At 42.0% G+C, this 23,346-nt stretch overlaps 1 protein-coding gene across 1 annotated transcript in view; it reads left to right on the plus strand.

The window, feature by feature from the left end:
- Positions 1-23,346, plus strand: part of klhl14 (kelch-like family member 14) — a 53,085-nt gene that overhangs the window by 2,420 nt on the left and 27,319 nt on the right. Inside the window, exon 2 of the mRNA XM_007887968.2 lies at positions 5,884-6,005. Within this exon, the coding sequence (XP_007886159.1) occupies positions 5,884-6,005 (122 nt within the window). The remainder of the gene's footprint in view (positions 1-5,883; positions 6,006-23,346) is intronic.

The raw sequence follows: 23,346 nt of genomic DNA on the forward strand, positions 1-23,346 counted from the left end.
TCCACACAACTGTTTACCTAGCAGTAAGTGGGAACCAAGTTGTTAGTTGATTGGTGGATCGCTTTCCGGGGACAATACTCCCTCTAAAAAAAATGTGGCCACTCAATCCACGACCGTTTGTGTGCATAATTGGCTGCCACATTTCACCCACAATATACACAGTCAATCTACTTTACAATATATTCTGTGAAGAGCTTTGATGCGTTTCAATGACGTGATAAGGCGCTATATCAAATGCAAGGATTATTATTGCTAATAGAACAACATGGGAGCTGAAGGCAGATTGTGCCACGTGACCTTTGTAACTCTGACTTGCAGTGTAGTGCTTGTACTGCAGAGTGCACCCAGCAGAATAAGTTAAAGATCATTTGAAAAATATTGGAAATAAATCATACTGCATGAAGTGAAGAGTAACAAGTGTCGGACAGAGAGATAGATGCTCAATTTTTTTTCTCCGTTTTTTCTGATGTTCATAAATGTTTTGAGCTTTGATCTCAAGTATACATATACACTTATTTCATAGAATATACTGTATGTATATATTAAAAAGGTATGCTAAAAATCTGATATATTGGGTATATATATATGAGACCAGTGGAAATATTTGACTGTGAACCTCGGGCATTTCTTTTACCCAGTATTTATCTACTCATACACATATCAGAAAACTGCGGCAATGAGAATCGCCAGGATATCAATAATTAAAGGATTGTGCGGGTGCTGGGGACTAAAAAGAGTATGTCTACAAGTGGATTTACCCAATAACTCAAGAGTGACATAGTGTTGGCTTGAAAGTAACCTTCATATTTCACACAGACATACACGCCCGCACATCGTATTCTATTCACTGACATTCTTTATGTTTGAAAATGATCGTGCCTGGCACTGTGAAAATAGAAAAAATATTTTAAGTTTGACAGTAATTACTAGGTCACAGTGAAATCAAAGCCACTGGGGCGATTGGCTAACACAATGTTGGTAACAGTGCACAACTGGGAACCCCAGAAACAAAACCTTTCATTCTCCATCACAATAGCCTGCTTCTGCAGTGACAAACCTTCACCCCAGTAAGTATCAGTAAATCAGGTTGATGTTTACATGTTTTAAAATCGTTAAATGGGATGTAATGGAAATAATAATTCTGAAAGCACTGTATATCCAATACTGCATATTGGTTTTACCATTCGAGTGGCTAGATTTTACATTGTTTCGACAGAAATTGCAGTGTGGAAATATAGTGTATTGGAGCACAAAAATGCTGTGTCATGGGGTGTTGCTGTGTAAGTTTGAAACTCGGACCCTGCACATGCTGTGTCACTGCTGGTTTCCCAGAGGGAAAAGTCACCCAAGCCATTCCCTGGCAACCTCCAGTGGCTAGTTTCAGAATTGCAGTGACATATAACCGGGAGCAGGTTGCCCTTGTATTGTTAATCAAGGATAGGTGCACAGATAGAGAGGCCTGGATGATTGACACATAGTCTAATGATGAATGATGATGTATAATCTTAGACTTAATGAAAAAGAGGTCTATTAGCGAAAATCATTGCAGTCACTGAGGCCCTCTACCACATAAACTTACATCTTCTCATTCATCGGAATTGCGAGATTTAGTGTGCATTGTTAGTTGTGGTCATGTACAGTAAGCACTCATGATTCAATTCAAACCATCTTTTTAATTGGAATCAACTTTTTTAAAGCAAAATTGAACTGAGTTCTTCCATTTGAATATAAAAGTTACAACATCTGCTAGCATCTGAATACCTAGAAAAATGTGTGGGATATTCCATTGACCTTTACACGGTAATATTCTGTTTTAGTGGACATAGTTCTTTCAACCACTTAACAGTTTTAATCTTTAGCATGAGAACAGAAAAGTTACCTATGTTCTTTGTTCATTCCAACTGGAAAGGTGTGTCCTCAGTCATTCAGAGGCCACAGGTCTGGCCATATTCTCACAGTTCTTGGTCAGTAACCACAAGAATAATCAACTTTCTTTCTTCCTACCTTAAGGCCGTGCAGTCATGGTATGTTGATCAAAAATGAAAATGTCTAGTTGTGCAGTGAACAGAGAACGAGCACATTCTGTTTATGAACTGACCACTGTTGATATTGTTGCTTCACTCACAAAACACACCGTCACATCACTTCACAGTATAGCATGTGAAGCACTTTGGGATACCTCAGCGATGTAATAAGTCGCTCTATCGAATGCAAGGATTTTTATTATTATTAATTCTTACTTATCAATCTGTCGTAGCTGAAAGGAACTTTGTTTCGATGGCCATTTGCTATTTATGTTGGTCAAAGATGAATCACAAATTCGATCGACTTCAAGATTTTCCCACCGTCTCTAAATTCCCTCATACCCCATCGCCTTCCTACCTCTCCGGCCTGCTTACTCCCCACTCCACTACATGCTGATTCCACTCAGCTGGCTCTGGCCTTCTGCTTGTCTCTCATGCCCTCCATTCCACCATAGGCGGCCGTGTTTCCAGCCACAACACACCGAAACTTTAGAACTCTCTCCCTCTCGCCCCCGCCCCCCCCCACCCTTCCCCATTTCATTGCCTGAAGACCTTCCTCTTCGACCATTCCTACAGTCATCTCCCCCTGGCTCGGCATTAGGCTCTGCCGCTGTTAAGCGCTCGGAGACGCTGCCCCGAATGAAGTGCATATATAAGTGCAAGTTGTTGTTATGTATCTCAGATTCTAGGAACAGGATGAGATTGTATAGCGTTTGAACAGAAAGGATTTAATGGATCTTAAAATGCTCTGGGAACATACTGCAGTTGTTTGGGAAATACAGCCCAACATTCAGAGACTGACTGCTCTAAGACTTGCTCCTTTCTTTAAAAAAAAGGAACATTTGACTTAAACATGTGAGTTGAAATGGGTGCTGCTTCAAATTGTTCCAGCAATTTGAATACTCTTAAGCATGGCGATGTGTTAGAGACTCGGCTGACCAAAAAAAGGGTTGATCCTGCAACATTATTAAGTTTATTTACACCTTATTATTGTGCAGCAATTACCTAAGGTAATAGATACGGGACTAATATCTTGGTAGTGTAAGTTCCAACTCCTGCAGGTCTAGAAAAGCCCAGAGGAGCTAGCGGGTCTTATAACCAGCAGCGCTGATTTAACCGGCTGTGAAAAAAAAATCTAACTTGATCCAACATTGGTTCATACCCAAAAACAGATTAAAGCTCTGTAAAAACATATTGCAATTACTATTTGCTAATGTTTTCCAAACTCTGACTTGGGAGTAGTCCATGTTGTCGTGGCTTATTTAGGTGTCAGCCTGCCTCATTTGGAAGCACTTTCACCTCTGAATCTGAAAGTTATGGGTTCAAGCCCCTTGGAACTCATAAAGTCTATGCTGACACTCCAATGCAGTGCTGGGGGTGGGGTAGGGGTGGGGGGTGTTGCATTGTTGGAGGTGTGTGCTTCAGATGAAACGTTAAACTGAGGTCCCGTCTGCCTGTTTTGGTGGACGTTAAAGATCCCATGCCTCTATTCCAAAAGAAAAGCGAGTTTCCCAGTGTCCTATGCATCAATCTCCCAAAGTAAATTAGACACTCATTGCATAGCTGTTTTGGGGACATTGCTTTGTGCAAATTGGCTGCTGCATTCACCCACAAAATATACGGTCACATCACTTTACAGTATGTCCCATGCGTTTTTAGTTGTTTTGATGACATGATAAGGTTCTATACCAAATGCAAGGATTATTATTATTGTAGCTGGTTACAGTCTCTATTAACTACATCTCAGATAAGCAGTGTTAAAGAGAAGCAGTTCATGATTTGCTGATTAAGACAAGAAATCTCTAGACCACTAAGTTCTTTGTGAGAGTCACTTGAAGCCGTATCTTGATTGAGGGCCACTCTCAAGAAAATATTTCTCATATATTATCGCATAGCAATGGGACACAGGTCTGTATCTCCAATTCCCAAAACAATTGGGTGAGTCATAGGTTCAGTGTATTTCAGGCTTCTCTCTCATACATCATTTCAAGGTTATTTCCAGTCTCTAGCAATGGTCCTAGCTTTCAGATAGTTCGGAAGGATTTTGAGAAGGCATTCCTGTTGATTCTTCCCTCCATGGGGGTGTTCGAGAAGGTGGAAGTTACTGGTTTGCTTCGGTTCAGCATCTCCTCTGATGCACAATTAGAAATATAAGGTTTCCATGTGGTCAATACAGTATAATGCAATTTACATTTATACGTTGTCTTTTATGTGGGGTGAATATCTCAAAGTGCTTGACAATACTGGTTGGGCATCTGAAATCCTGCCATTCCCGGGTGATAGCACCTGAGCTTACCTCCATTGCTCTACTCTCCTGAGGCTGAGTTTTGCCTCAAGAGCCCAAAGAACGATTTGCAATATTTAAAAAAAATTTTTTTAAACAAGGCAGTTCCCCTACACTATTCGGTTTATGGAGCATAAAGTTATTAATAGCAGAATAATGGCAGAACAATGCCATGTTGGGGAGGGGCAAAGTGTTGAAGCTCCAATGGGTTGTATCTGTTGCAGATACAAGCCTGCATCTCTGTGCTCCAAGCTATCAAGTTGCAACTCGTGTCCATGTAGAGAGCATTATTAGGGGGAAGACAGCTTCTATCCTCTCTTTCCTTCTCCCCTCCAACCATTTCTGTTTTTCTATATCATCATTACTATTTTACTCATTGGTTCTCTGAACTTTAATCTCTTGTTCCACCCAAGCTCTGTACAAAATTTATCACAATTTCTCCTTCTCACTCTTTCTCAGGACCTCAAAACGGTGGAACATCTTACATGCCTCAGTCTTTCCTATGATAGAAAATTGAAACATTATTTTCCCAATGTTCATCCATCGTAAAAACAACAGTGCTTTGATGAGCTGTTGTGCTTTCCACTGATTACACAAGAGGGTTGGACAAGGAGTAAAATGTGTTTAGGAATATTGCAATTCTGAACCTCATTTGTAAAAATAAAAAGAACTTGCTGCTTTATCGTCGCAAAGTGATAAGAAAATCAATGCCAACATTGCCTGCACTGACCCACTGACATTGTTGGTGATAAACCTGCCATCAAAATGCCAAAAGGGACAACATGCCTCTTTCAGTTCATCCACTGTGAAGCAGAGCTCCTTAACACTGAGTTGGCAGAATTCTCTGGGGAATTCATCTTCATGTAAGCTGATAAAACTGTTTGTCTGAACAAAACTATCAGTGTTGAGTAAATGTTGCTAAGCATGTCAGATTGGCAGCATGTAATGTACACCATCTCAGGGATGTTGGAGGAAATAAATGGCAATACCAAAACATCGCAAAAAAAAGTTATAGATGAAATACTCCCAAAACCCTTGGTAAACAAGCTACTCGATTGAAGAGTGACATTTAATGTGTCTCCGGGGTCAGGACTTAATTCTATAGGCTCCTTGCTAGTACAAAACTCAAACCCATTGCATAAAGGTGAGGGGAAAAGGAGTCGTGGGGGGCTTGTGTGGAGCATAAATACTAGCATAGACTAGTTGGGCTGTCCTACTTTATGTAACTCTAAGGTGTGCTAGATGGCAAGCAGTATGGTGATTTATGTCTCTGGTCATTCCATTGCCAATCAGTATGAGGTATGTTAGCCAAGCTGTACTATAATAGTAATAATCCTTGCACTTGATACAGTAACTTCATGTCTGGAGGATGTCTCAAAGCACTTCACAGGCTATACTTTAATGTGGAGTGACTGTATATTTTGTTGGCGAAAGTGGCAGTCAATTTGCATAAAGCAACATCCCACAAAGAGCTATGAAGTGAGGGACCAATTTACTCCACACAATGTCCCCAAGATTGCACAAATCCTGCTTATTCTGAACAGTAAAATATTGTCATTTTCTTTCCATTTCTAGTATTCGCTCCACTAAGAGAGTCTTGTTGCTGGTCGGTGGGTTACCTCCGGGTCCGGATCGACTTCCGAGCAACTTAGTTCAATATTACGACGAGGAAAAGAAGACATGGAAAATCCTTACACGTAGGTGTGATTCATTGAACACCTCCATTTGTATTTGTGTGCTTCTCTGGGGTCTATTATTTCAAGTTATGTAAACCATGTGTTGATGCATGTGTTCAGAGGGAATAATGTGATTAACAACCAAGAAAACAAGTACAAAATCTGTACTGCTTTTCAATGAATGTTAGTGAAATAATCAAGGCAAGCTGTAATTCCTTATGTGCACATGGTTTACACAATTCGCGTAATAGTCCGTGTTGTCAGACAGAAGGGAAGGATTGTGGGGAGCTGATAAAAGAACTTGCTTTGTCATCCAATCAGAGTGAGTAACCATTGTAAATGGGTTTGCTGTGATTGGTAACCTACACCATTGATCCCATTTTAAGAGAAACTGGACTGTTTCAACCAAAACACAAACTTGCCTGGGAACCATTTGCTCTTTGCTCCGACTTGTGCTTTTTCTGTGTGGCGATTGTTACTCGTGATTGATTGACCTGGACTGAAAATAACGCAGCAGGAGTTCTTAAAGGAGCAAAAAGAAAAGATGGTTTATAACTCCAGTGGCTTTCTCAATGGGAGAGCAAGTGCTGCTGTCGAGATTTTTGAACAATGTGCTGCTGTGCCGGAGAAATGCATGAACACTGCGTAACACTGCGTCTCTCCTTCTCTCGCCTGTGTGCCCTTAGTAAAGATTCACTGATTTTCTGAGGTTTGCCAGTTTACTACACAATCTGCTGCCAAAATTTTGGGTCGACCAGAAAATGCATAACATATTCACTACAAAGGAAAAAAACAAGCACAATAGACGTGTATTCACAATTTTCAGCAAACTTGCAAATTCTCAGCGAACATTTACCTTGCCATGAATAAAACTTATTTCTCTCTCCCTCCGCCCCTTCCCCACCCCACCCATCTCTCTCTCTGCCTTGGAATCTTTAAATCCTCTAGTTTCTCTGGCTTTGCCCTCTCTTATTTTCCTGACTTTTCTCTTACAGTCTGACTAAATGTTGAAAAATAGTTTAAAATGTTATCTTAAAATGAGAAATATTTGGCAACAAAGTACTTTTTCAATACCTTCCACTTGGGACCCTTTTATTGGTTCATATTTTAAAGCATTGGAGGAAAAAGCTTCTTTGCAACATTAATCAGTTGATTATAAAGAAGATAAGAGAATCGGAGGAAAGTATTGTACCAGATAATCTGGAATTGAACTAAAGGAGAGCAAATTTGACTAGAGTTTCTAGTTTTTTTCATATGAAAAATTAAAGCTACTAATTTTGAATGCAAACTGCACACAATTATACATTTCCTTCTAACTGTAACAGTACCTTTATATGAAGTACCATTGAGGAGAAACAGCAAGAAGGAAAAGCATGCAGAGTGCTGTTGGGAGGAAAGTTCGGAGAGCAATAATGATCATATTGAAAAAACAAAGAAAGCTAACTGAGCTTTGATGTTTTACTGATTTTATTTTTAACAAGTTTCTTTTTATCTTCAGCTTTGTGCATTTTTTCTGTTTGCATAAAATTTTTTCCCCTGCGTGATTTTTTAAAAACAATTTGTTACATGAGGAAGAGCTGGTTGGTGAGGCAAAGTTGGTGTGTGGCGAATGAACTTCAATAATAATAATAATTTTCGCATTTGATATAGCACCTCATCACATTGTCGCATTTACAGGCATTTTACTGTAAAGTGGATTGACTGTGTATTTGTAGACAAATGAGGCAGCCAATTTGCACACCGCAATGTCTCAAAACAGCTTTGAAGTGAGTGACCAATTTTATTTGGGGAATTGTTGGATTGTTGGCCGGGACAGAGAGAGAGAGAGAAACTCTCTTCTCTTAACAACCACAGGGTCCAAAAACGTTAACAACAAACCATGCAAGAAATGACATCACCCACACCTTTGACCTCTTGTTTCCACGGTGATGATTTTTGCTTCAGGCAGATGGATGCCAGCAAAGAGCCAATTCATGCGAAACTTGGCACAGTGTGGCAAACTGTTCGGAATAATCGGCCTGGTTTTTTTTTAAATTTGCAACAAAGAAAAGTTTGGTAGATCACAGATGATTGAAGCGTCGTATTAGGCGATAAGATATACCACTGAAAAACTACTTTCTTCTGCTCTTTCACTGAAATGGTTTTTGAACATTCCTGAGGTTTCTCTTATGTGGTGGGTTATTGTATTACTGACTGTAGGACAGAAGGCTACGAGGTCAACCTAAATTCCTGAGATGCATTGTAGCAGAAATGTGGCGAGAGAAACAGCTGGCTCTTAACTGGAATTTACTACCCGATTTTAGCAAAAGAATGGGAGAAAAATACATAAATAGGAACAATCATATTCTTGAAGGGAGCAGATGCCTTGGTGTAAAAAATGGACTGTGCCCAGTTTGACTCTTAAGAGTTATTCTTATCAAAAAATTGATGCACTATGTTTTGAAAGGAATCTTTTGCCTTAATTAAAATTAAATAATGCTTGTATTTGGTATAGCGCTACTCATGTCTGGAAGACATCCCAAAGCACTTCACAGGATTTACTGTATTTGAGGCGAATGTGGCAGCCTAATTGCACAAACCAATGTCCCACAAATAGTCATGAAATTAAATGAATGGCCATGTAGGAGAAGCCCCGTATTTCAGGTCACCACCAATACTGCAGAGAGTAGAGAGCGCGAGAGCCTGAGAAATCGCTGAATGATCTGTATTCTTGCTGTTGGATTTCAATTGAAAACTTTTCTCACATGTGTTAATGATAATGAGCAGTACGACAGGTGCCAGCCTGGATCAGTTGGGAGCACCAGAGCCTGTAAATCAAGAGGCTATGTGTTCAAGTCGCATTTCAGGACTTTAAACTTAATAATAATAATAAAAATAATAATTGCATTTGGTGAAGCATTCTTTCAGGTTGGGAGGACATACCTGAGCAGGATTTACTGCGCAGTGGAGTAAATCCTATGTATTTGTAGGTGAACAGACCAGCCCAATTGCACACAGCAGTGCCCCACAAACAGTCTTAGTGTGAGTGACCAGTTTTATTTGGGGGGATTGGTGGCCAGGACACCAGGAGAAACTCCCTCTCTTTTTGAATTGTGCCACAGGTTCTTTAACGTCTACCCGAACAGGCAGACAGGCTCTCAGTTTAACATCTCATCCGAAGGATGCATCTCCAACAACCCACAACCTTCTGACTCAGAAGTGAGAGTACCAAAGAGCCAGGATGACACGTAAGCCAGGCTGAGCTTATCATCTTGGCTGGGAATTGAAATCTTGGGGGAACCAGGCTTCAGATGAGACGTTAAACTGAGGTCACATCCACCTGTTTACCAAATCCTAAAAATCCCACAGCACTATTTCAAAAGAGAAGACAATTGTGACCTAATGATCTGGAGCCTCAACCATTTTAGCTTCCACTCTNAAAAAAGGCCAATTTCTGGGTGATTCAGTTACCAACAACGTCGCGTCCTGCTTTGCACATGAGCAAAATACAGGAAGTGACATTGGCATTTCAGAACATATTTTAATATTGTTCCTTAAATAAAGAATGGAATATGTGTAGAAAATCAACAATTTGGATTCTGCTCATAAATAATAATAATCCTTGCATTTGATATAGCGCTTTTCATGTCGGGAGGACGTCCCAAAGCGCTTCACAGAACACACTGTAAAGTGAATTGACTGTATATTTGTGGGCGAACGCGGCAGCCAGTTGTGCACAGCAATGTCCCACAAACAGTCATAGATTGAAAATGACCAATTTATTATTGTTTGGGGTTTTTGGAGGGATTATTATTAGGCGTGTGGAGTAAGGAAACTTGCCCAAGGTTTCGCCCTGCCTGGAATTGAACTCAGGTCTCTCGCTTAGTACAATACTGCACATAGTTTACAATTTATGTGGAAATGTGCTCAATAGTCGAGAGGATCCTATGATTATTTCGCTAACAGTGCTGCTGGAAATAATTCAGAAAAGTTGTTGCAGAAATGCAATACAGGCTCCAGCTCTAAAGGTCATGCCATCAACAATAACAACAGTAAAATTACATTTGTAAAGCGCCTTTCACATTGGGAGGACGTTCCAAGATGCTGAACAGTCAGGGATCAGGACCTGAGCGTGGGGGGCAGAGTTGGGATGAGGGAGGCCAGAGGGGCTTAGGAGGGTGGCTGAAGGCAAGGTCAAAGAAGAGGGTCTTGAGTCGTGCCTTGAAGGAGGCAAGAGAAAAAGCAAGGTGAAGGGATTGTGGGATGGAGTTCCAAACAGTGTGGTCAGGGAGGCTGAAAGCCTGGCCTCCAATGGTAGGGCAGTTTGGGTAGGAGACCTGGAGCAGGCCAGAGCCTGCTGAGCAGAGGGAGCGGACAGGCTGATCACAACTGAGCCACCGCTCTCACTTGTATCTAAGTAGCATTTTATTAATAATATTAATAATAAAATAATAACAATCCTTGCATTTGATATAATGCCTTTCCCATAGACGGAGGGGGGATGGAGGAATGAACACCTTCACAGGATTCACTGTAAAGTATAGTGACCATGCATATGTTTGTAAGTAAACAAAATCTGCAGTTTTTTTTAAAAAAACAAAGGGCACGATATGGGATATATCAGGGTTTAACTGGGAGGAGAGGAAATAAACAGTTAAAAAAGAGGAAAAGGACTCAGTCATCCATCACAGTAGCATGATAGCTGAAGTAGGGATCTTTGTGCTGTGTAGCTTGGTCTGAACCCCTCTGTGAGGTGTGGTTCGTGGCAAAGGGGATCCAGTTTGCCTGACAATTTGGGAGATGTGGTGGAACTGTACATATAACCTCTTCTAACAAAGCAGAACTCACAAGAATTGTGCCCATACATTCTTGCTGGATTTTATTTTTGTGCCTCTCTTTTGATAGCTGACAATATGATGCTACGCTGCACATAGCCTAGATTTTAAATATTTGGGTCAAATAGGTGCCTCTGCCATGCAGCCAGCAACATCCCATCTAGTGATCAGGGATTTAAATGTGCCATTGATTCCTTTTCCCCATTGTCTGTCTAAAATCAAGGTTTGACTTTAGGGCAATGACTGTTTCTGTGGAAGCCAGGACTATCCTAATCTGGCTGCAGCCACACCTTTTGGCACTCTTAAAGGTATAATTACTTTTTTGTTAAATTAATTTAGTCAAAAGAGGGTTTGTATCTTGAGGACAATAGGTCAATTGAGGTTAACTGAAGAAGAAGTTAAAGGCAGCAGTGGAGAATCAAGGATAATTGGGGCAGGTTATTTTTAAAGGGAAACTCAATATTTTGTACGGGGCTGAAATCTCAGCGTTTTCATAACACATTTCGTGTTATAATTATCACAAGGAACACATTATGCAATGACGCAAATTCCACTCCATTCAGGCAACCATGTTATAAAGTGCTTTGCAAGAGTTCACTTATAACACTGATGTCCTGTGGCCCCACAAGAATGTTTCATAAAGGGAGCTGGCCAGTCCACACTGGAAGCTGGAAGTGACTAAAACGACAAAGGCATTATGATAGCTTCCTTCACACCGGGTAACATCTCAGAGTGTTTACATGACAGCAGTGACTTGTCAACCCTGAAAAGAAACCAACGGCCATCAGGTGGAGTTTAATAATAATAATAATAATAATCCTTGCATTTGATATAGCGCTTTTCACGTCGGGAGGACGTCCCAAAGCGCTTCACAGAACACACTGTAAAGTGAATTGACTGTATATTTGTGATTTTATTGACCCAAAACAACACATAATAAAAATAATAATAATAATAAGGGGAGTGAGATTGATTTGGACAGCTCTTTTCAAAGAGACGGCAAAGACACAATGGGCTGAATGGCTTCCTTCTGTGTTGTATAATGCTATGATTCTATGATAATCCTTACATTTGATACAACGACCTACACATTGGAAAGTTTTCTTAAACGTTTCACAGGATATATTCTAAAATGCAGTGACTGTATTTTATAGAAAGACACAGCGGCCAATTCTTGCACAGCAATGTCCTACAATCAGCTATAAAGTGAATGACCAACTTTATTTGGCCGGTTGTTAGCAAGTTCACCTGAGAAACTCTGTTACAAAGGGTAGCTACTGGGACTGGAGATTTCCCAAAACAGATTCCTGTGATTTATGCCATGAAACTATAGTAGGGTGATTGTTTTCCCCCACATCTGTCCGTGTGACTGTAACAAACCTTTAAAGGCATTTTTTTTTGCTGAGAGAAATCATCACCCCAATAATTATAAACTACACACCAGTCGAAAATAATATGCTAGTGATTTTCCTCACGCATCTATTCTTGATGGTTTTGATGGTAATGGAAAGATCTTACACTTGCTCACGGCCTCCAACACTTAGTGCGGATGCGAAGAGGGTTCTGTCAGCGTCATACGTATGTCTGACAGCAGTGAGAATGCAGAACCTATGTGAACCTTCTGGAGCAACGTACCTGAGGCCACCTCTGCTGTCAACATAATCCTTCCATTTCATATACAGTAATGACACCTTTTACGTTGGGAAGATGTCTCAAAGCACCTTACAAAATATGTTGCAAAGTGTAGTGAGCGTGTAGGTTTGTAGGCAAATGCAGCAGCAATTTGTTCACAGCAATGTCCCACAGACAGCTTTGAAGATAATGACCAAGAGGATGACCTATTTTGAATAGTGCCATGGGATCTTTAATGTCCATCTGAACTGGCACAGATATTATATCCTTCAGTGTAATACCTCAAAGATGATACCTCGGGCAAAGCAGCGCTCCTCCAGCACTCTATTGAATGTCAGCCTGCTGAGTTCAAATTCCCAAAGCACCACACTCAGTTACCAGTCACGCTCCACAGCCATCGATGGCCTGACCCAGTTTGTTTGTTCTTCAGCTTGAGGTAATGCCTAATTAAATCTGGAATCCTTCAATTCCTCTGACCATTTGACAGTACTCATCAAAGAATCAGTTGATATGTTTGGTCTGTATCCAAGTTGTGTCACTGATGTCTTGAGAGAAATACCAAGCGTTGTTTGGCGATGGGCCAAACTGAACTAGATTCCTACAGGAAGTTACACCTGGATTTTGAACTGATGTCTTCTCATCTGGTCCCTTTCCCTTCATAGACAACATTTCCCTTTATTTCACGGCCTCCCAGAACTCGTTGTATTCTTGTGGAGAATTTCTACATCCTTTCCTGTATCCTACAATACTGTTCTCAAGTGGATATGTATCTAATTGGAGCCAGATTTGTTTGTGAGTTTTTTTCACTTTATGAGAATGAAAAAAGTAACGTAATTTTGTTTTAAACCTGTGTCCTCTAGTTCTACTCCCATGGTCTAAGTGAAATAGCCTGCTTACATCTACCTCATCTATGCTTCCTATCATTTTAAAGACCTGGATTACTAGTCAAAAGACCCAGACTTCATCTAGTCTTATGTCAAGCAGATCCCATTAAGTGCTATAGAAGGCCATATCCATCCAAGCAACTAACAGTGACATTGGCTCATAGCCCTACTTTAATGAAAGATGTCCTTCAGCATTTACCAAAGAGAGGAGAAATACTTTGGCAGATTGGAAAAAACAAGGAAGCCTGCCTCCATAACAAGTCTCCGTATGAAAAGCACTTGTCATTAACTCATCAGAGTACAAATCCAAGTCAGCTCAAAGCAACATGATTTTCAGACAGGCACCAGGAACTAGCAGAAGTGAATTGAATCCATTTCTAACACCGTTCTTCCTTTAGAGAAGGAAGGAGACTGCACTTCAATGGAGAAAACTTGCTGAACACTGTAACTGCAGAAAAGTATTCTGAAATTCAAAGTCTTTGTGTGCTCCCAGCTACCACCAGCTCGAATCCATAATTGATTCGCTCTTGGTCTGGAAAGCTACGCTCTGTAGGGTGAAGGGTGCTATAAGGGCAAGCTGTTATTTTTATGGTTGTCTTTGGCTCCCTCATTTTTGAGGCCATCAATTAAACCAAAGACCAGAAGTCGAGTAAATCGATGCTGCACACTCTCTTAGGCCACTCTTTTTAAGCGCTCTGAGACACTACCCAGCTTGGAGGGCGCTATATAAGTGCAAGTTGTTGTTGTTGGCCATCATATTCTTCCCAAGTTTTGATGCTTAAACCTGCACACAATAATCCAAATGCGGTCTGACTGGCGTTTGATACAACTGTACCATCACTTCTTGACTCCTGTGTTTCAGCCGCTTTGTGATAAATGCCAACATTGCATTAGCCATTTTGATAACCTTCTATGAGTTACTTTTTAAAGATTTATCAACCTAACCACCAAGATCCCTTTGCTCATTCACCCCACAAAGTGTTTCCCCATCACAAATGTAGTCTGACTCAACATTATGAGATGGACCAAAAGTAACCATCTCACATTTTGCCACATTGAACTCATTTGCCATAATTCCACCCATTTAACTGTCCGAATCCCTCTGCAATTTTAAACTGCACAGTCTATATTCCTCTGCAATTTTGACATTTTCAAAATTTACTACACCTCACAATTTATTGCAAATCTGCAAATTTAGATAGAATCCCTTCTACTCTTCTATGCCTTCATCCAGGTTATTAATGCAACGGAGTCCACTTTTGGCGCACGCCAGTTAACCCTGGATGCTGGTACATTGAACAAAATGCCTGGCCCTGATTCATTTGTATTCTTACCTGTTTTAATTATGCCGGTTGATATCACAAAAATCTGGCTAATCCAGTCAAAATATTGTGCGTGTCGCTGTTGCATGCACTCACTCCAGCCTTCAGTGTGGCCAGCGCCTCCATTCAGCCATGAGTGGATCCAGGATGGAGATAGGAACAGTCTAAGATTGATTGACAGCAGACTCCAACCATTGTGAGCTCCCCTACCCTCCCCTACCCAGAGAGAGAGAGAGAGAGAGAGCGGGCGTTATAGATTTCATCTTGCGGCGGTATAGGAAAAGAGACCGTAGTTTCTCCCAGCTGGTGTGTGTGCTATAGAGATGCACCAAGGGGATAAGGATAGGGAGCAACTTAGGGAAATTTTCATTAGTAGAGAATTGGTGCTAGGGAAACTGTTAGCACTAAAAAGTAACAAATCTCCTGGTCCGGATGGCTTGCATCCCAGGGTTTTAAAAGAGGTAGCTTATGAGATAGTGGAGGCCTTATGTCTGATCTTCCAAAATTCCTTGGATTCTGGAACAGTCCCCATGGATTGGAAGATCGCAAATGTCACACCACTATTTAAAAAAGGTGGAAAGGAAAAGATGGGGAACTATAGGCCAGTTAGTCTCACATCAGTGATAGGAAAAATTTTAGAATCATTGATTAAGGATGTGGTAGTGCGGTATTTAGGGGAGCACAATATAATTAGGCCAAGTCAACATGGCTTTACAAAAGGGAAGTCATGTTTGACAAATCTCATAGAGTTTTTTGAGGATATTTCGAGTAAACTAGATAAGGGTGAATCAGTGGATGTGGTCTATTTGGACTTCCAGAAGGCATTCGATAAGGTGCCGCATAAAAGGTTAGTCCAAAAGATAAGGGCCCATGGAATTGGGGGAGCATATTAACGTGGATTGGGGAATGGTTAACGGGTAGGAAACAAAGAGTAGGGATAAATGGGTCCTTTTCAGATTGGCGGGATGTGACTAGTGGAGTGCCACAAGGATCAGTCCTTGGGCCTCAGCTATTTACCATCTACATCAACGATCTAGATGAGGACATCGAAGTTAATATATCTAAATTCGCGGATGACACAAAACTAGGAGGAAGTGTCAACACAGAGGACGACATTAAAAAAATGCAGCGAGACATAGATAGGTTAGGTGATTGGGCAGGTAGGTGGCAGATGAAGTATAATGTAGGGAAGTGCAAAGTCATCCACCTAGGTAGCAAAAACAGTAGAGCGGGTTATTTTTTAGAAGGGGAGAGATTGGAATGTGTTAGCGTCCAGAGGGACTTGGGTGTCCTTGTACACCAATCACAGAAAGTTAGTCTGCAGGTGCAGCAGCAATTAGGAAGGCGAACGGTATGTTAGCATTCATTATGAAAGGATTAGAGTATAAGAGTAGGGAAGTCTTGCTGCAACTGTATAGGGCCCTGGTGAGACCACACCTGGAATACTGTGTGCAGTTTTGGTCTCCTTATTTAAGGAAGGATGTACTTGCCTTGGAGGGGGTGCAGCGTAGATTTACTAGGTTAGTACCAGGGATGAAGGGGATGAGTTACGAGGATAGGCTGACCAATTTGGGCCTATATTCTCTAGAATATAGAAGAATTAGAGGGGATCTTATAGAAACCTATAAGATCATCAAAGGGCATGATAGAGTAGATAGTAGGAAATTGTTTCCCCTGGTTGGAGAAACTAAAACCAGGGGTCACAACCTTAAAATCAGAGGCCAGCCCTTTCGCACTGAGTTGAGGAAGAACTTCTTCACTCAAAGGGTGGTGAATGTATGGAACTCACTACCCCAAAGGGCTGTTGACGCTCAGTCCTTGAACATGTTCAAAACTGAGATAGATTTCTTATTGCAAAAGGGATTAAGGGATCTGGGGATAAGGCAGGGTTAGGTTATTAGCTGGAGTTAGATTAGAAGATCAGCCATGATTGAATGGCTGGGTAGGCTCGAAGGGCCGAATGGCCTACTCCTGCTCCTACATGTTATGTTATGTTATACTTGTGTTAGGCAAGTTTGATTGGCAGATTGTATTTCTGGGGGTAATAATCCCTTCAAAAAAAATGTTGTCACTTAATCCATGACTGTTTGTGGGACACTGCTGTGCGCAATTGGCGGCTATGTTTCATCCACAAAAATATACAGTCAATTCACTTTACAGTGTATTCTGTGAAGCGCTTTGAGACGTCTCGAAGATGTGATAAGGCGCTATATCAAATGCAAGGATTATTACTATTATTCATTCATAGCCGGCTGGAGTGGGGCTGTCAATCAGTGAGGGGGCGAAGGAACGGGAAAGAACCAGGGAAGGAATGGGAGGAGTCAAATCATGATTGATTGACAGCTGAGCCGCTTGTGAATGGGTGGCGTGTGCCTCCATTCACGAGCATCTCCAAGGCTGTCAATCACCTCAGCGCTGCCACTAATTGGTCCCCGTGCCGTCCAATGGTAACAACAATGGGAGGGTCTTCTGTGTAATAGTAAAAAGATGACTGGAGAAAGCAAAGGGAAATGAATTCAATAGCATGTTTACAAAACAGCACGGACTTGCCACATGTTGGGAGCTATTCCCGTGTGTTTACTTCAGTGTTTTGCCTTTTTCCCACACTATTTCAGCTAATCATTAGTATGACGAGACAGGACTTGCACACACGGCTCCAGTATTCCCTTATGGTTGGACTCACTTTCGAGCTGCGGTGGTGCTACAATTGGAGTGCCGCTGCTGCTCCTCTGCTGGGCAGGAAGTGGTAAGAGCACTTTGGCTAACCTCAGACACCTCTTAAGATGGGCAAAACAGCCATCCCCGGCTTAACAGGCTTCCCCTGTATATATAGTGAAACGTTGGGGCCCCAACACAGATCCCTGAAGAACACTGCTCGTTACTGCACGCTAGCCAGATAATATTCCATTATCCAAACTCTCTTTCTCCTAACCAATTTAACATCCACACCAACAGGTTTCCTCCAATCCCCTGTGATTTAATTTTAGTCAACATTCATGTAAACAACATCCTTTGACCCTCCCATGTCCACCACTTTAGTGACCTCTTCTACCAAGTTTGTTAAGCAGCACCTACCCTTTACAAATCCAAGCTAACTTGCCTTCATCAGCTTGTACTTGTCCAGTTGGTCATTTACTTTATTCCTTTATGAAAAATTCCAATAGCTAAAGTTAAACTCAAAGGCCTATAGTTATCTACCTTTTTCCTCCCTCCCTTCTTGAATAATAGTGACATTTGCAATTTTCAAATCCCCAGGTACAAATCCCGAATCCAGTGAACTTTGAAAATTTTTCAGCTAATTCATCAGCAATTTCTTTGCTTAACTCTCGGTGAATTTATTGGTGAGTGACCAATAAAATTTGGTCACTCACTTCATGGCTGTTTGTAGGACATTGCTATCTGCAAATTGTCTGCTGGTTTGCCCAAAAAACACATAGTTACTGCACTTTACAATAAACATTGTAAAATGCTTTGGGATGTCTTCCTGACATGAAAGGCGCTATACTAAATGTAAGGATTGTTATTATTATTATTACCTTCATTGATCTGTCATCAGCCCAGGGACATTCCCCATGGGGCTCTCTGTATAACAATAATAACTTGCATTTATATAGCTCCCCTCATGCAGAGTAACGACCAAGAGCGCTTGACAGTGGCGCAGCACGAAGTTGAGCTGGGGGGATGGGGAGGTGGCCGTAAACATGGTCAAATATATCTTGACTGCCTCTCTTAACCCTGCAATTCCTCTTAGCTATATTCCCCCCACTCCCCAAGTGAGTTATAAAATGCAGTCAGACATCGAGTCTGCTCTACAGTTTCTTCTTAATAATAAATTGAATGTGTCCATATTTTAAAAATGTTCTCTCCATTGGCATGTGCCTCTGCTGGTGCTCAGCCTCCTCTTGCTGGGGTGCTCTTCCAACAGCTGCCTGTTGCCCTCTGAGGCCTCACCCAAGTGGCCATGGTTGATGTGTGAGCCCTTGCTGTGAATGACGGTCAACCTCTCCACTGTAGAGCCTAGCCTGACCTCTTTTCACCTGGCTGTCACACATGTGCACATCCAGTACAGGGACTAGAAACAGGCACCAAAGCAGGGTTTCCACTCCCTGTCCCTGAGGAAAGGCCAAAGGCCAATTTAGCCACCTTATGCAGCCTCAGCTGAGAGCAGAAACTCAGCTGCACTTTACAGTAAATCTTGTGAGCACTTTGGAATGTCCTTCTGACATGAAAGGTGCTTTACCAAATATTAAGATTGTTATTATTATTATCTTCATTGATGATTATAATTATTATTATTACTCAGACTGGATTCAAACCTGGCCTGCAAGCTGCAGATCAACATTAAACCATCAGGACTGCCCTGATGCTCTGGGATTTTATTAAATCACGGCAGATCTTCATATATATTTTTTAAATATTTTGAGTCTGAGCTCTTTATATGTTTAATCAGACAAAGTCCATTTCAGGCCTGAAGTCATTACGGTCGGATTTCATGTTATGTAACAAGTAAGGATTATTTTCCCTAATTATAAATAAATTGTAGGTGTTCTACAGATAAATCTTTCATGGATTTCTTTATCTCCAATTTCAGCCTTTTTTTAATCCAGTGTAAGAATAGTGATACTGTAAATATAGGCAAGTTATACAGTCTGTTGGGGCTCTGTGTTCTGCACCACAGAGTGGTAGGCTATGGTTGTGTGGCCACAAGCCTTGCCTCCCTTCCCTTGGTGGATCTATATTGCGCTTTGATGGAGAGGCACTGAGGTGAGGCAAGACATTTACCTAGAGATAGGAATGTTAAACTGGAGCATTAGTTACTGTTGGGCACCCTTCACATCCCACCTCATGTACATAGGCAAAGGCCTGGGGGGAAAGTGAGAGCTGGTGTCCTCTTTGCTTGGTCAGTGGGAGAATGGTGTGTTGTTGTAGGAAAACAACAACAAATTACATTTGTATAATATAATAGTAATAATAATAATCCTTGCATTTGGTATAGTGCTTTTCACGTCTTCTCGACGTCTCAAAGCGCTTCACAGAATACTGTAAAGTGAATTTACTGTATATTTGTAGGCGAAACACGGCAGCCAATTGCGCACAGCAATTGTCCCACAAACAGATGTGGATTGAAAATGACCAATTTATTATTGTTTTTTTTTGGAGGGATTATCATTAGGTGTGTGGAGTAAGGAAACACCTTTCACGTCAGGACATCCCAATGGAAAGGGAGTGAATTCTGGCTGCTGTATTAAGATAGCTAAGGCAAACGGTGGGAAAGATATGCAAAAGAAGATTTTAAATAATTGAGATTATTTTCCTACAGTATGTTAAAAATACAAGACATCACAAAAGTAACTGTTAAAGTTTATTGTTTTCAGTATCTGCATTCGATCAATATGAGCAGTGTACCCGGATATACCGTGTTCAGTATCTAGATATAAATATGAGCAGTGTATACAATGTGTTCACACACGCATTCATAACATCCAGGCTTGACTATGCAAACTGCCTGCTTGACGGTCTGCCCGATTCCTCCCTCCGTAGGCTGCAGATCACCCAGAACTCTGCAGCCCGTGCCCTCTCCTGAACCAGGCTCCGTGACCCTAACACTCCCATCCTCGTCCAACTCCCATCACACAGAGGATGCAGTTCAAGATCCTGGACCTCACCTTCAAAGTCCTCCATAGCTTTGCTCCCCACTACCTGTGCAACCTCCTGACCCCCTAATAACCTGCCCGTTCCCTCCGCTCAGTGGGCTCCGACCTGCTTTACGTTCCCCGCCTCGCCCGCCCCACCATTGGTGGGCGGTACTTCAGCCTCTCTGCTCCCACCCTCTGGAACTCCATCCCGCAGTCTCTCCACCTCACCCCTTTCCTTACCTCCTTCAAGACCCATCTCAAGACCCTCCTCTTCGACCGTGCCTTCGATCACCCTCCTTCTCCCACTGCCCTCCACCCTACCTGATCCTGACCCACAGCTCGGGTCCGAAACACTGACTGTCCAGCGCCATGAGACATTCTCCTGACATGAAAGGCAATATACAAATGTAATTTTGTTGTTGTTGTTATTCAGTATTTAATGTAGTTGTTCTAAGGATCTAAAGGTCCTCTTTCTGATCTACATGCTCCCTCTTGGGGATGTCATCTGCAGACATGGGGTACATTCCACGTGTATGTGGACGACACCCAGCTCTTTTTTTTACCTCTCTTTGCGACCCCCAGTCCCCTGATGTTCTGTCAGCTGCCTGTCAGATCTCAGGGGCTGGGTGAGCGCAAATTTCCTTCAGCTGAACGTTGACAAGACGGAAGCCATACTCTTTGGCTCTCGTCAACATTTAAAATCTCACGGCTCTCACCTCCTCCACCTATCCGACCTCCCACTAAAACTCTCTGAACCTGTATGCAACCTAGGCATCAGGTTCGACCCCCAATTATCCTTCCTCCCCCACATCCAGTCCCTCATCAGCACTGCCTTCATCCACCTCCGACATATCGCCCGTCTCTGCCAATATCTTTCTCTGAGAGTCGCTGAAACCTTAGTCCATACCTTTGTCACCTCTCGGCTGGACTATTCTAACACCCTCTTCCCCGGTCTCCCCTCCACTACCATCCATAAAATCCAGATCATTCAAAACTCTGCCTCCCGCATTCTCACCCGCACCAAATTCCGCTCCCCGTTCACCCCAGTCCTTGCCAGACTGCACTGGCTGCCTATCCCAGAGAGGATCGACTTCAAGATCCTCACCTTTGCATTTAAATCCCTCCACTCCTCTGCATCCCCCTACCTCTCTGACCTCCTCTGTCCTCAAAACAGTACCTGTTGCCTTCGTTCCTCCGGGTCTGGCCCCCTCCTCGTCCCCTGAGTCCTCCGCTCCACCCTCGGCAGCCGTGCCTTCAGCCACTATGCCCCGAGGCTCTGGAATTCCCTTCCTCACTCCCTTCACATCGCTCCCTCTCTTCCTATTTTCAGGTCCCTGCTGAAGAACTTTCTCTTTGACCGCACCTTTGGTCACCTTCCTCCCCCTCCCCCTGGCTCAGCCCTGGGATCCGTTACTGTGAAGCTCTCTGAGACGCCATCCGGCGTGGAGGGCGCTATATAAATCCAAGTTGTTGTTGTTATAAGTTTCGCCCACACATTACAGTCAATCCACTTTACAGTTTATTCTATGAAGCGCTTTGAGATTTCTCCACAACGTGATAAGGAGCTATATCAAATACAAGGATTATTTATTACTAAATACAAGCAGTGTATGTAGGGGATCAGTATCTAGATATAATACGAGCAATGTATATAATGTGATCAGCAACCAAGGAGCTAATCTGAAACATTGTAAATCAGAGTCAGGGCACAGATTTTCCCTTGTTTGTCAGATAAAAATCATTATACAGTTGTAAAGTTATACAGTTGAAGAAATGAAGTTGAAACTCTACTGTGATGTCCAATAAACCTCTAGTATTGTCTTTATAAAATGGTGCTGATCCAGTAGTGAAGGAGAGGGCGGGAGTAACCATTCTCCAGATGTCAAGGGGTGTTTAGTACTTGGCGATAATTTACGAATGGCTCGGATTTTGCGGCTTTTTGGATATTGATTTGATGTTCTCACACTGCAAACTCCACCTCAATGTGTCAATGAATGACTTGAAATAGAAGTGCTTTAAATATGCAAAATATGTTAATTATCAACTACTTTTCTTCATCAAACTGAGAAAATCCTCCTTTTATGAAATGTGCAGGACACCCTGACCAAAGAAAAACGCATTTGATTCCTGTGCCTATTTAAAAACAATGCTGATTATTTGACAGATTGAAGTTTCTAAATGCAATGAAATCAAATTAAGTACACCACTTGCTCTACCGTCTGCTAAACAAGAGGAATCCTGTTCAAATGCCTGTTGCTATGGTATCACCATGTTCTAAGTTGCTAGTCATCACCTGGGTGCAATTCTTGTTTATACACTTTGATTTTTCTGGTTTCTCATTTAAGCAGCATAGGAAAGTATGCAGGGTCTCCTTGATGTAATGTAGGTTAATATTCTTTGTGACAGATAGTCTCAATTTCCTGGTATACTATACATGGCCTTAAAAAAAAGGACCTGCAGAATGGACAACTGATGGGGACCCAGGCAAGGATAGGGTTGATAGGCTTGTGGAACCACAGGTGGGATGCGCTGCAGAGTTCTGAATAGTCTGCAGCATGTGGAGAGAGGAGTTAGGAAGTCTTTTGTGCAGACCGTTGGCATAGTCAAGCCTGGACATGATTAAAGCATAGATAAGGGTCTCAGCAGACCATGGAGCAAGGAAGTGAAGGAGGTGGGCATTTTTGCAGAGGTGGGGAAAGCTCAATGGATTAAGGCACAGATGTGGGGTTTAAAGGACGGTTGAGAATCGAACAAGATACAGAGATTCTCCACTGTTTCCGTAAGGTGGAGAGTGCATCCATGTAGATTCGTATTGTCAGCGCTTAATGTGAGGAGGTGCTGATAGGAGCCAAGCAGGAGGGCCTCTGTCTTGTTGACATTCAACTCGAGAAAGTTAGCTCTAATCCAGGACTTGATGTCTGACTGGCAATCAGTCAAAAACACAGTGGTCCTGGAATCGAGGGTGGAGGCAGAGATAGATTTGAGTATCAACCACATACATGTAGAAGTTAACCTCATTCCTCAAGATGACATCACCGAGAGGGAGCATCTAGGTATTAAAGAGCACTGAAAAT

Source organism: Callorhinchus milii, unplaced genomic scaffold (genome assembly GCF_018977255.1).
Source record: "Callorhinchus milii isolate IMCB2004 unplaced genomic scaffold, IMCB_Cmil_1.0 Scaffold2, whole genome shotgun sequence".
Classification (NCBI taxonomy): domain Eukaryota; kingdom Metazoa; phylum Chordata; class Chondrichthyes; order Chimaeriformes; family Callorhinchidae; genus Callorhinchus; species Callorhinchus milii.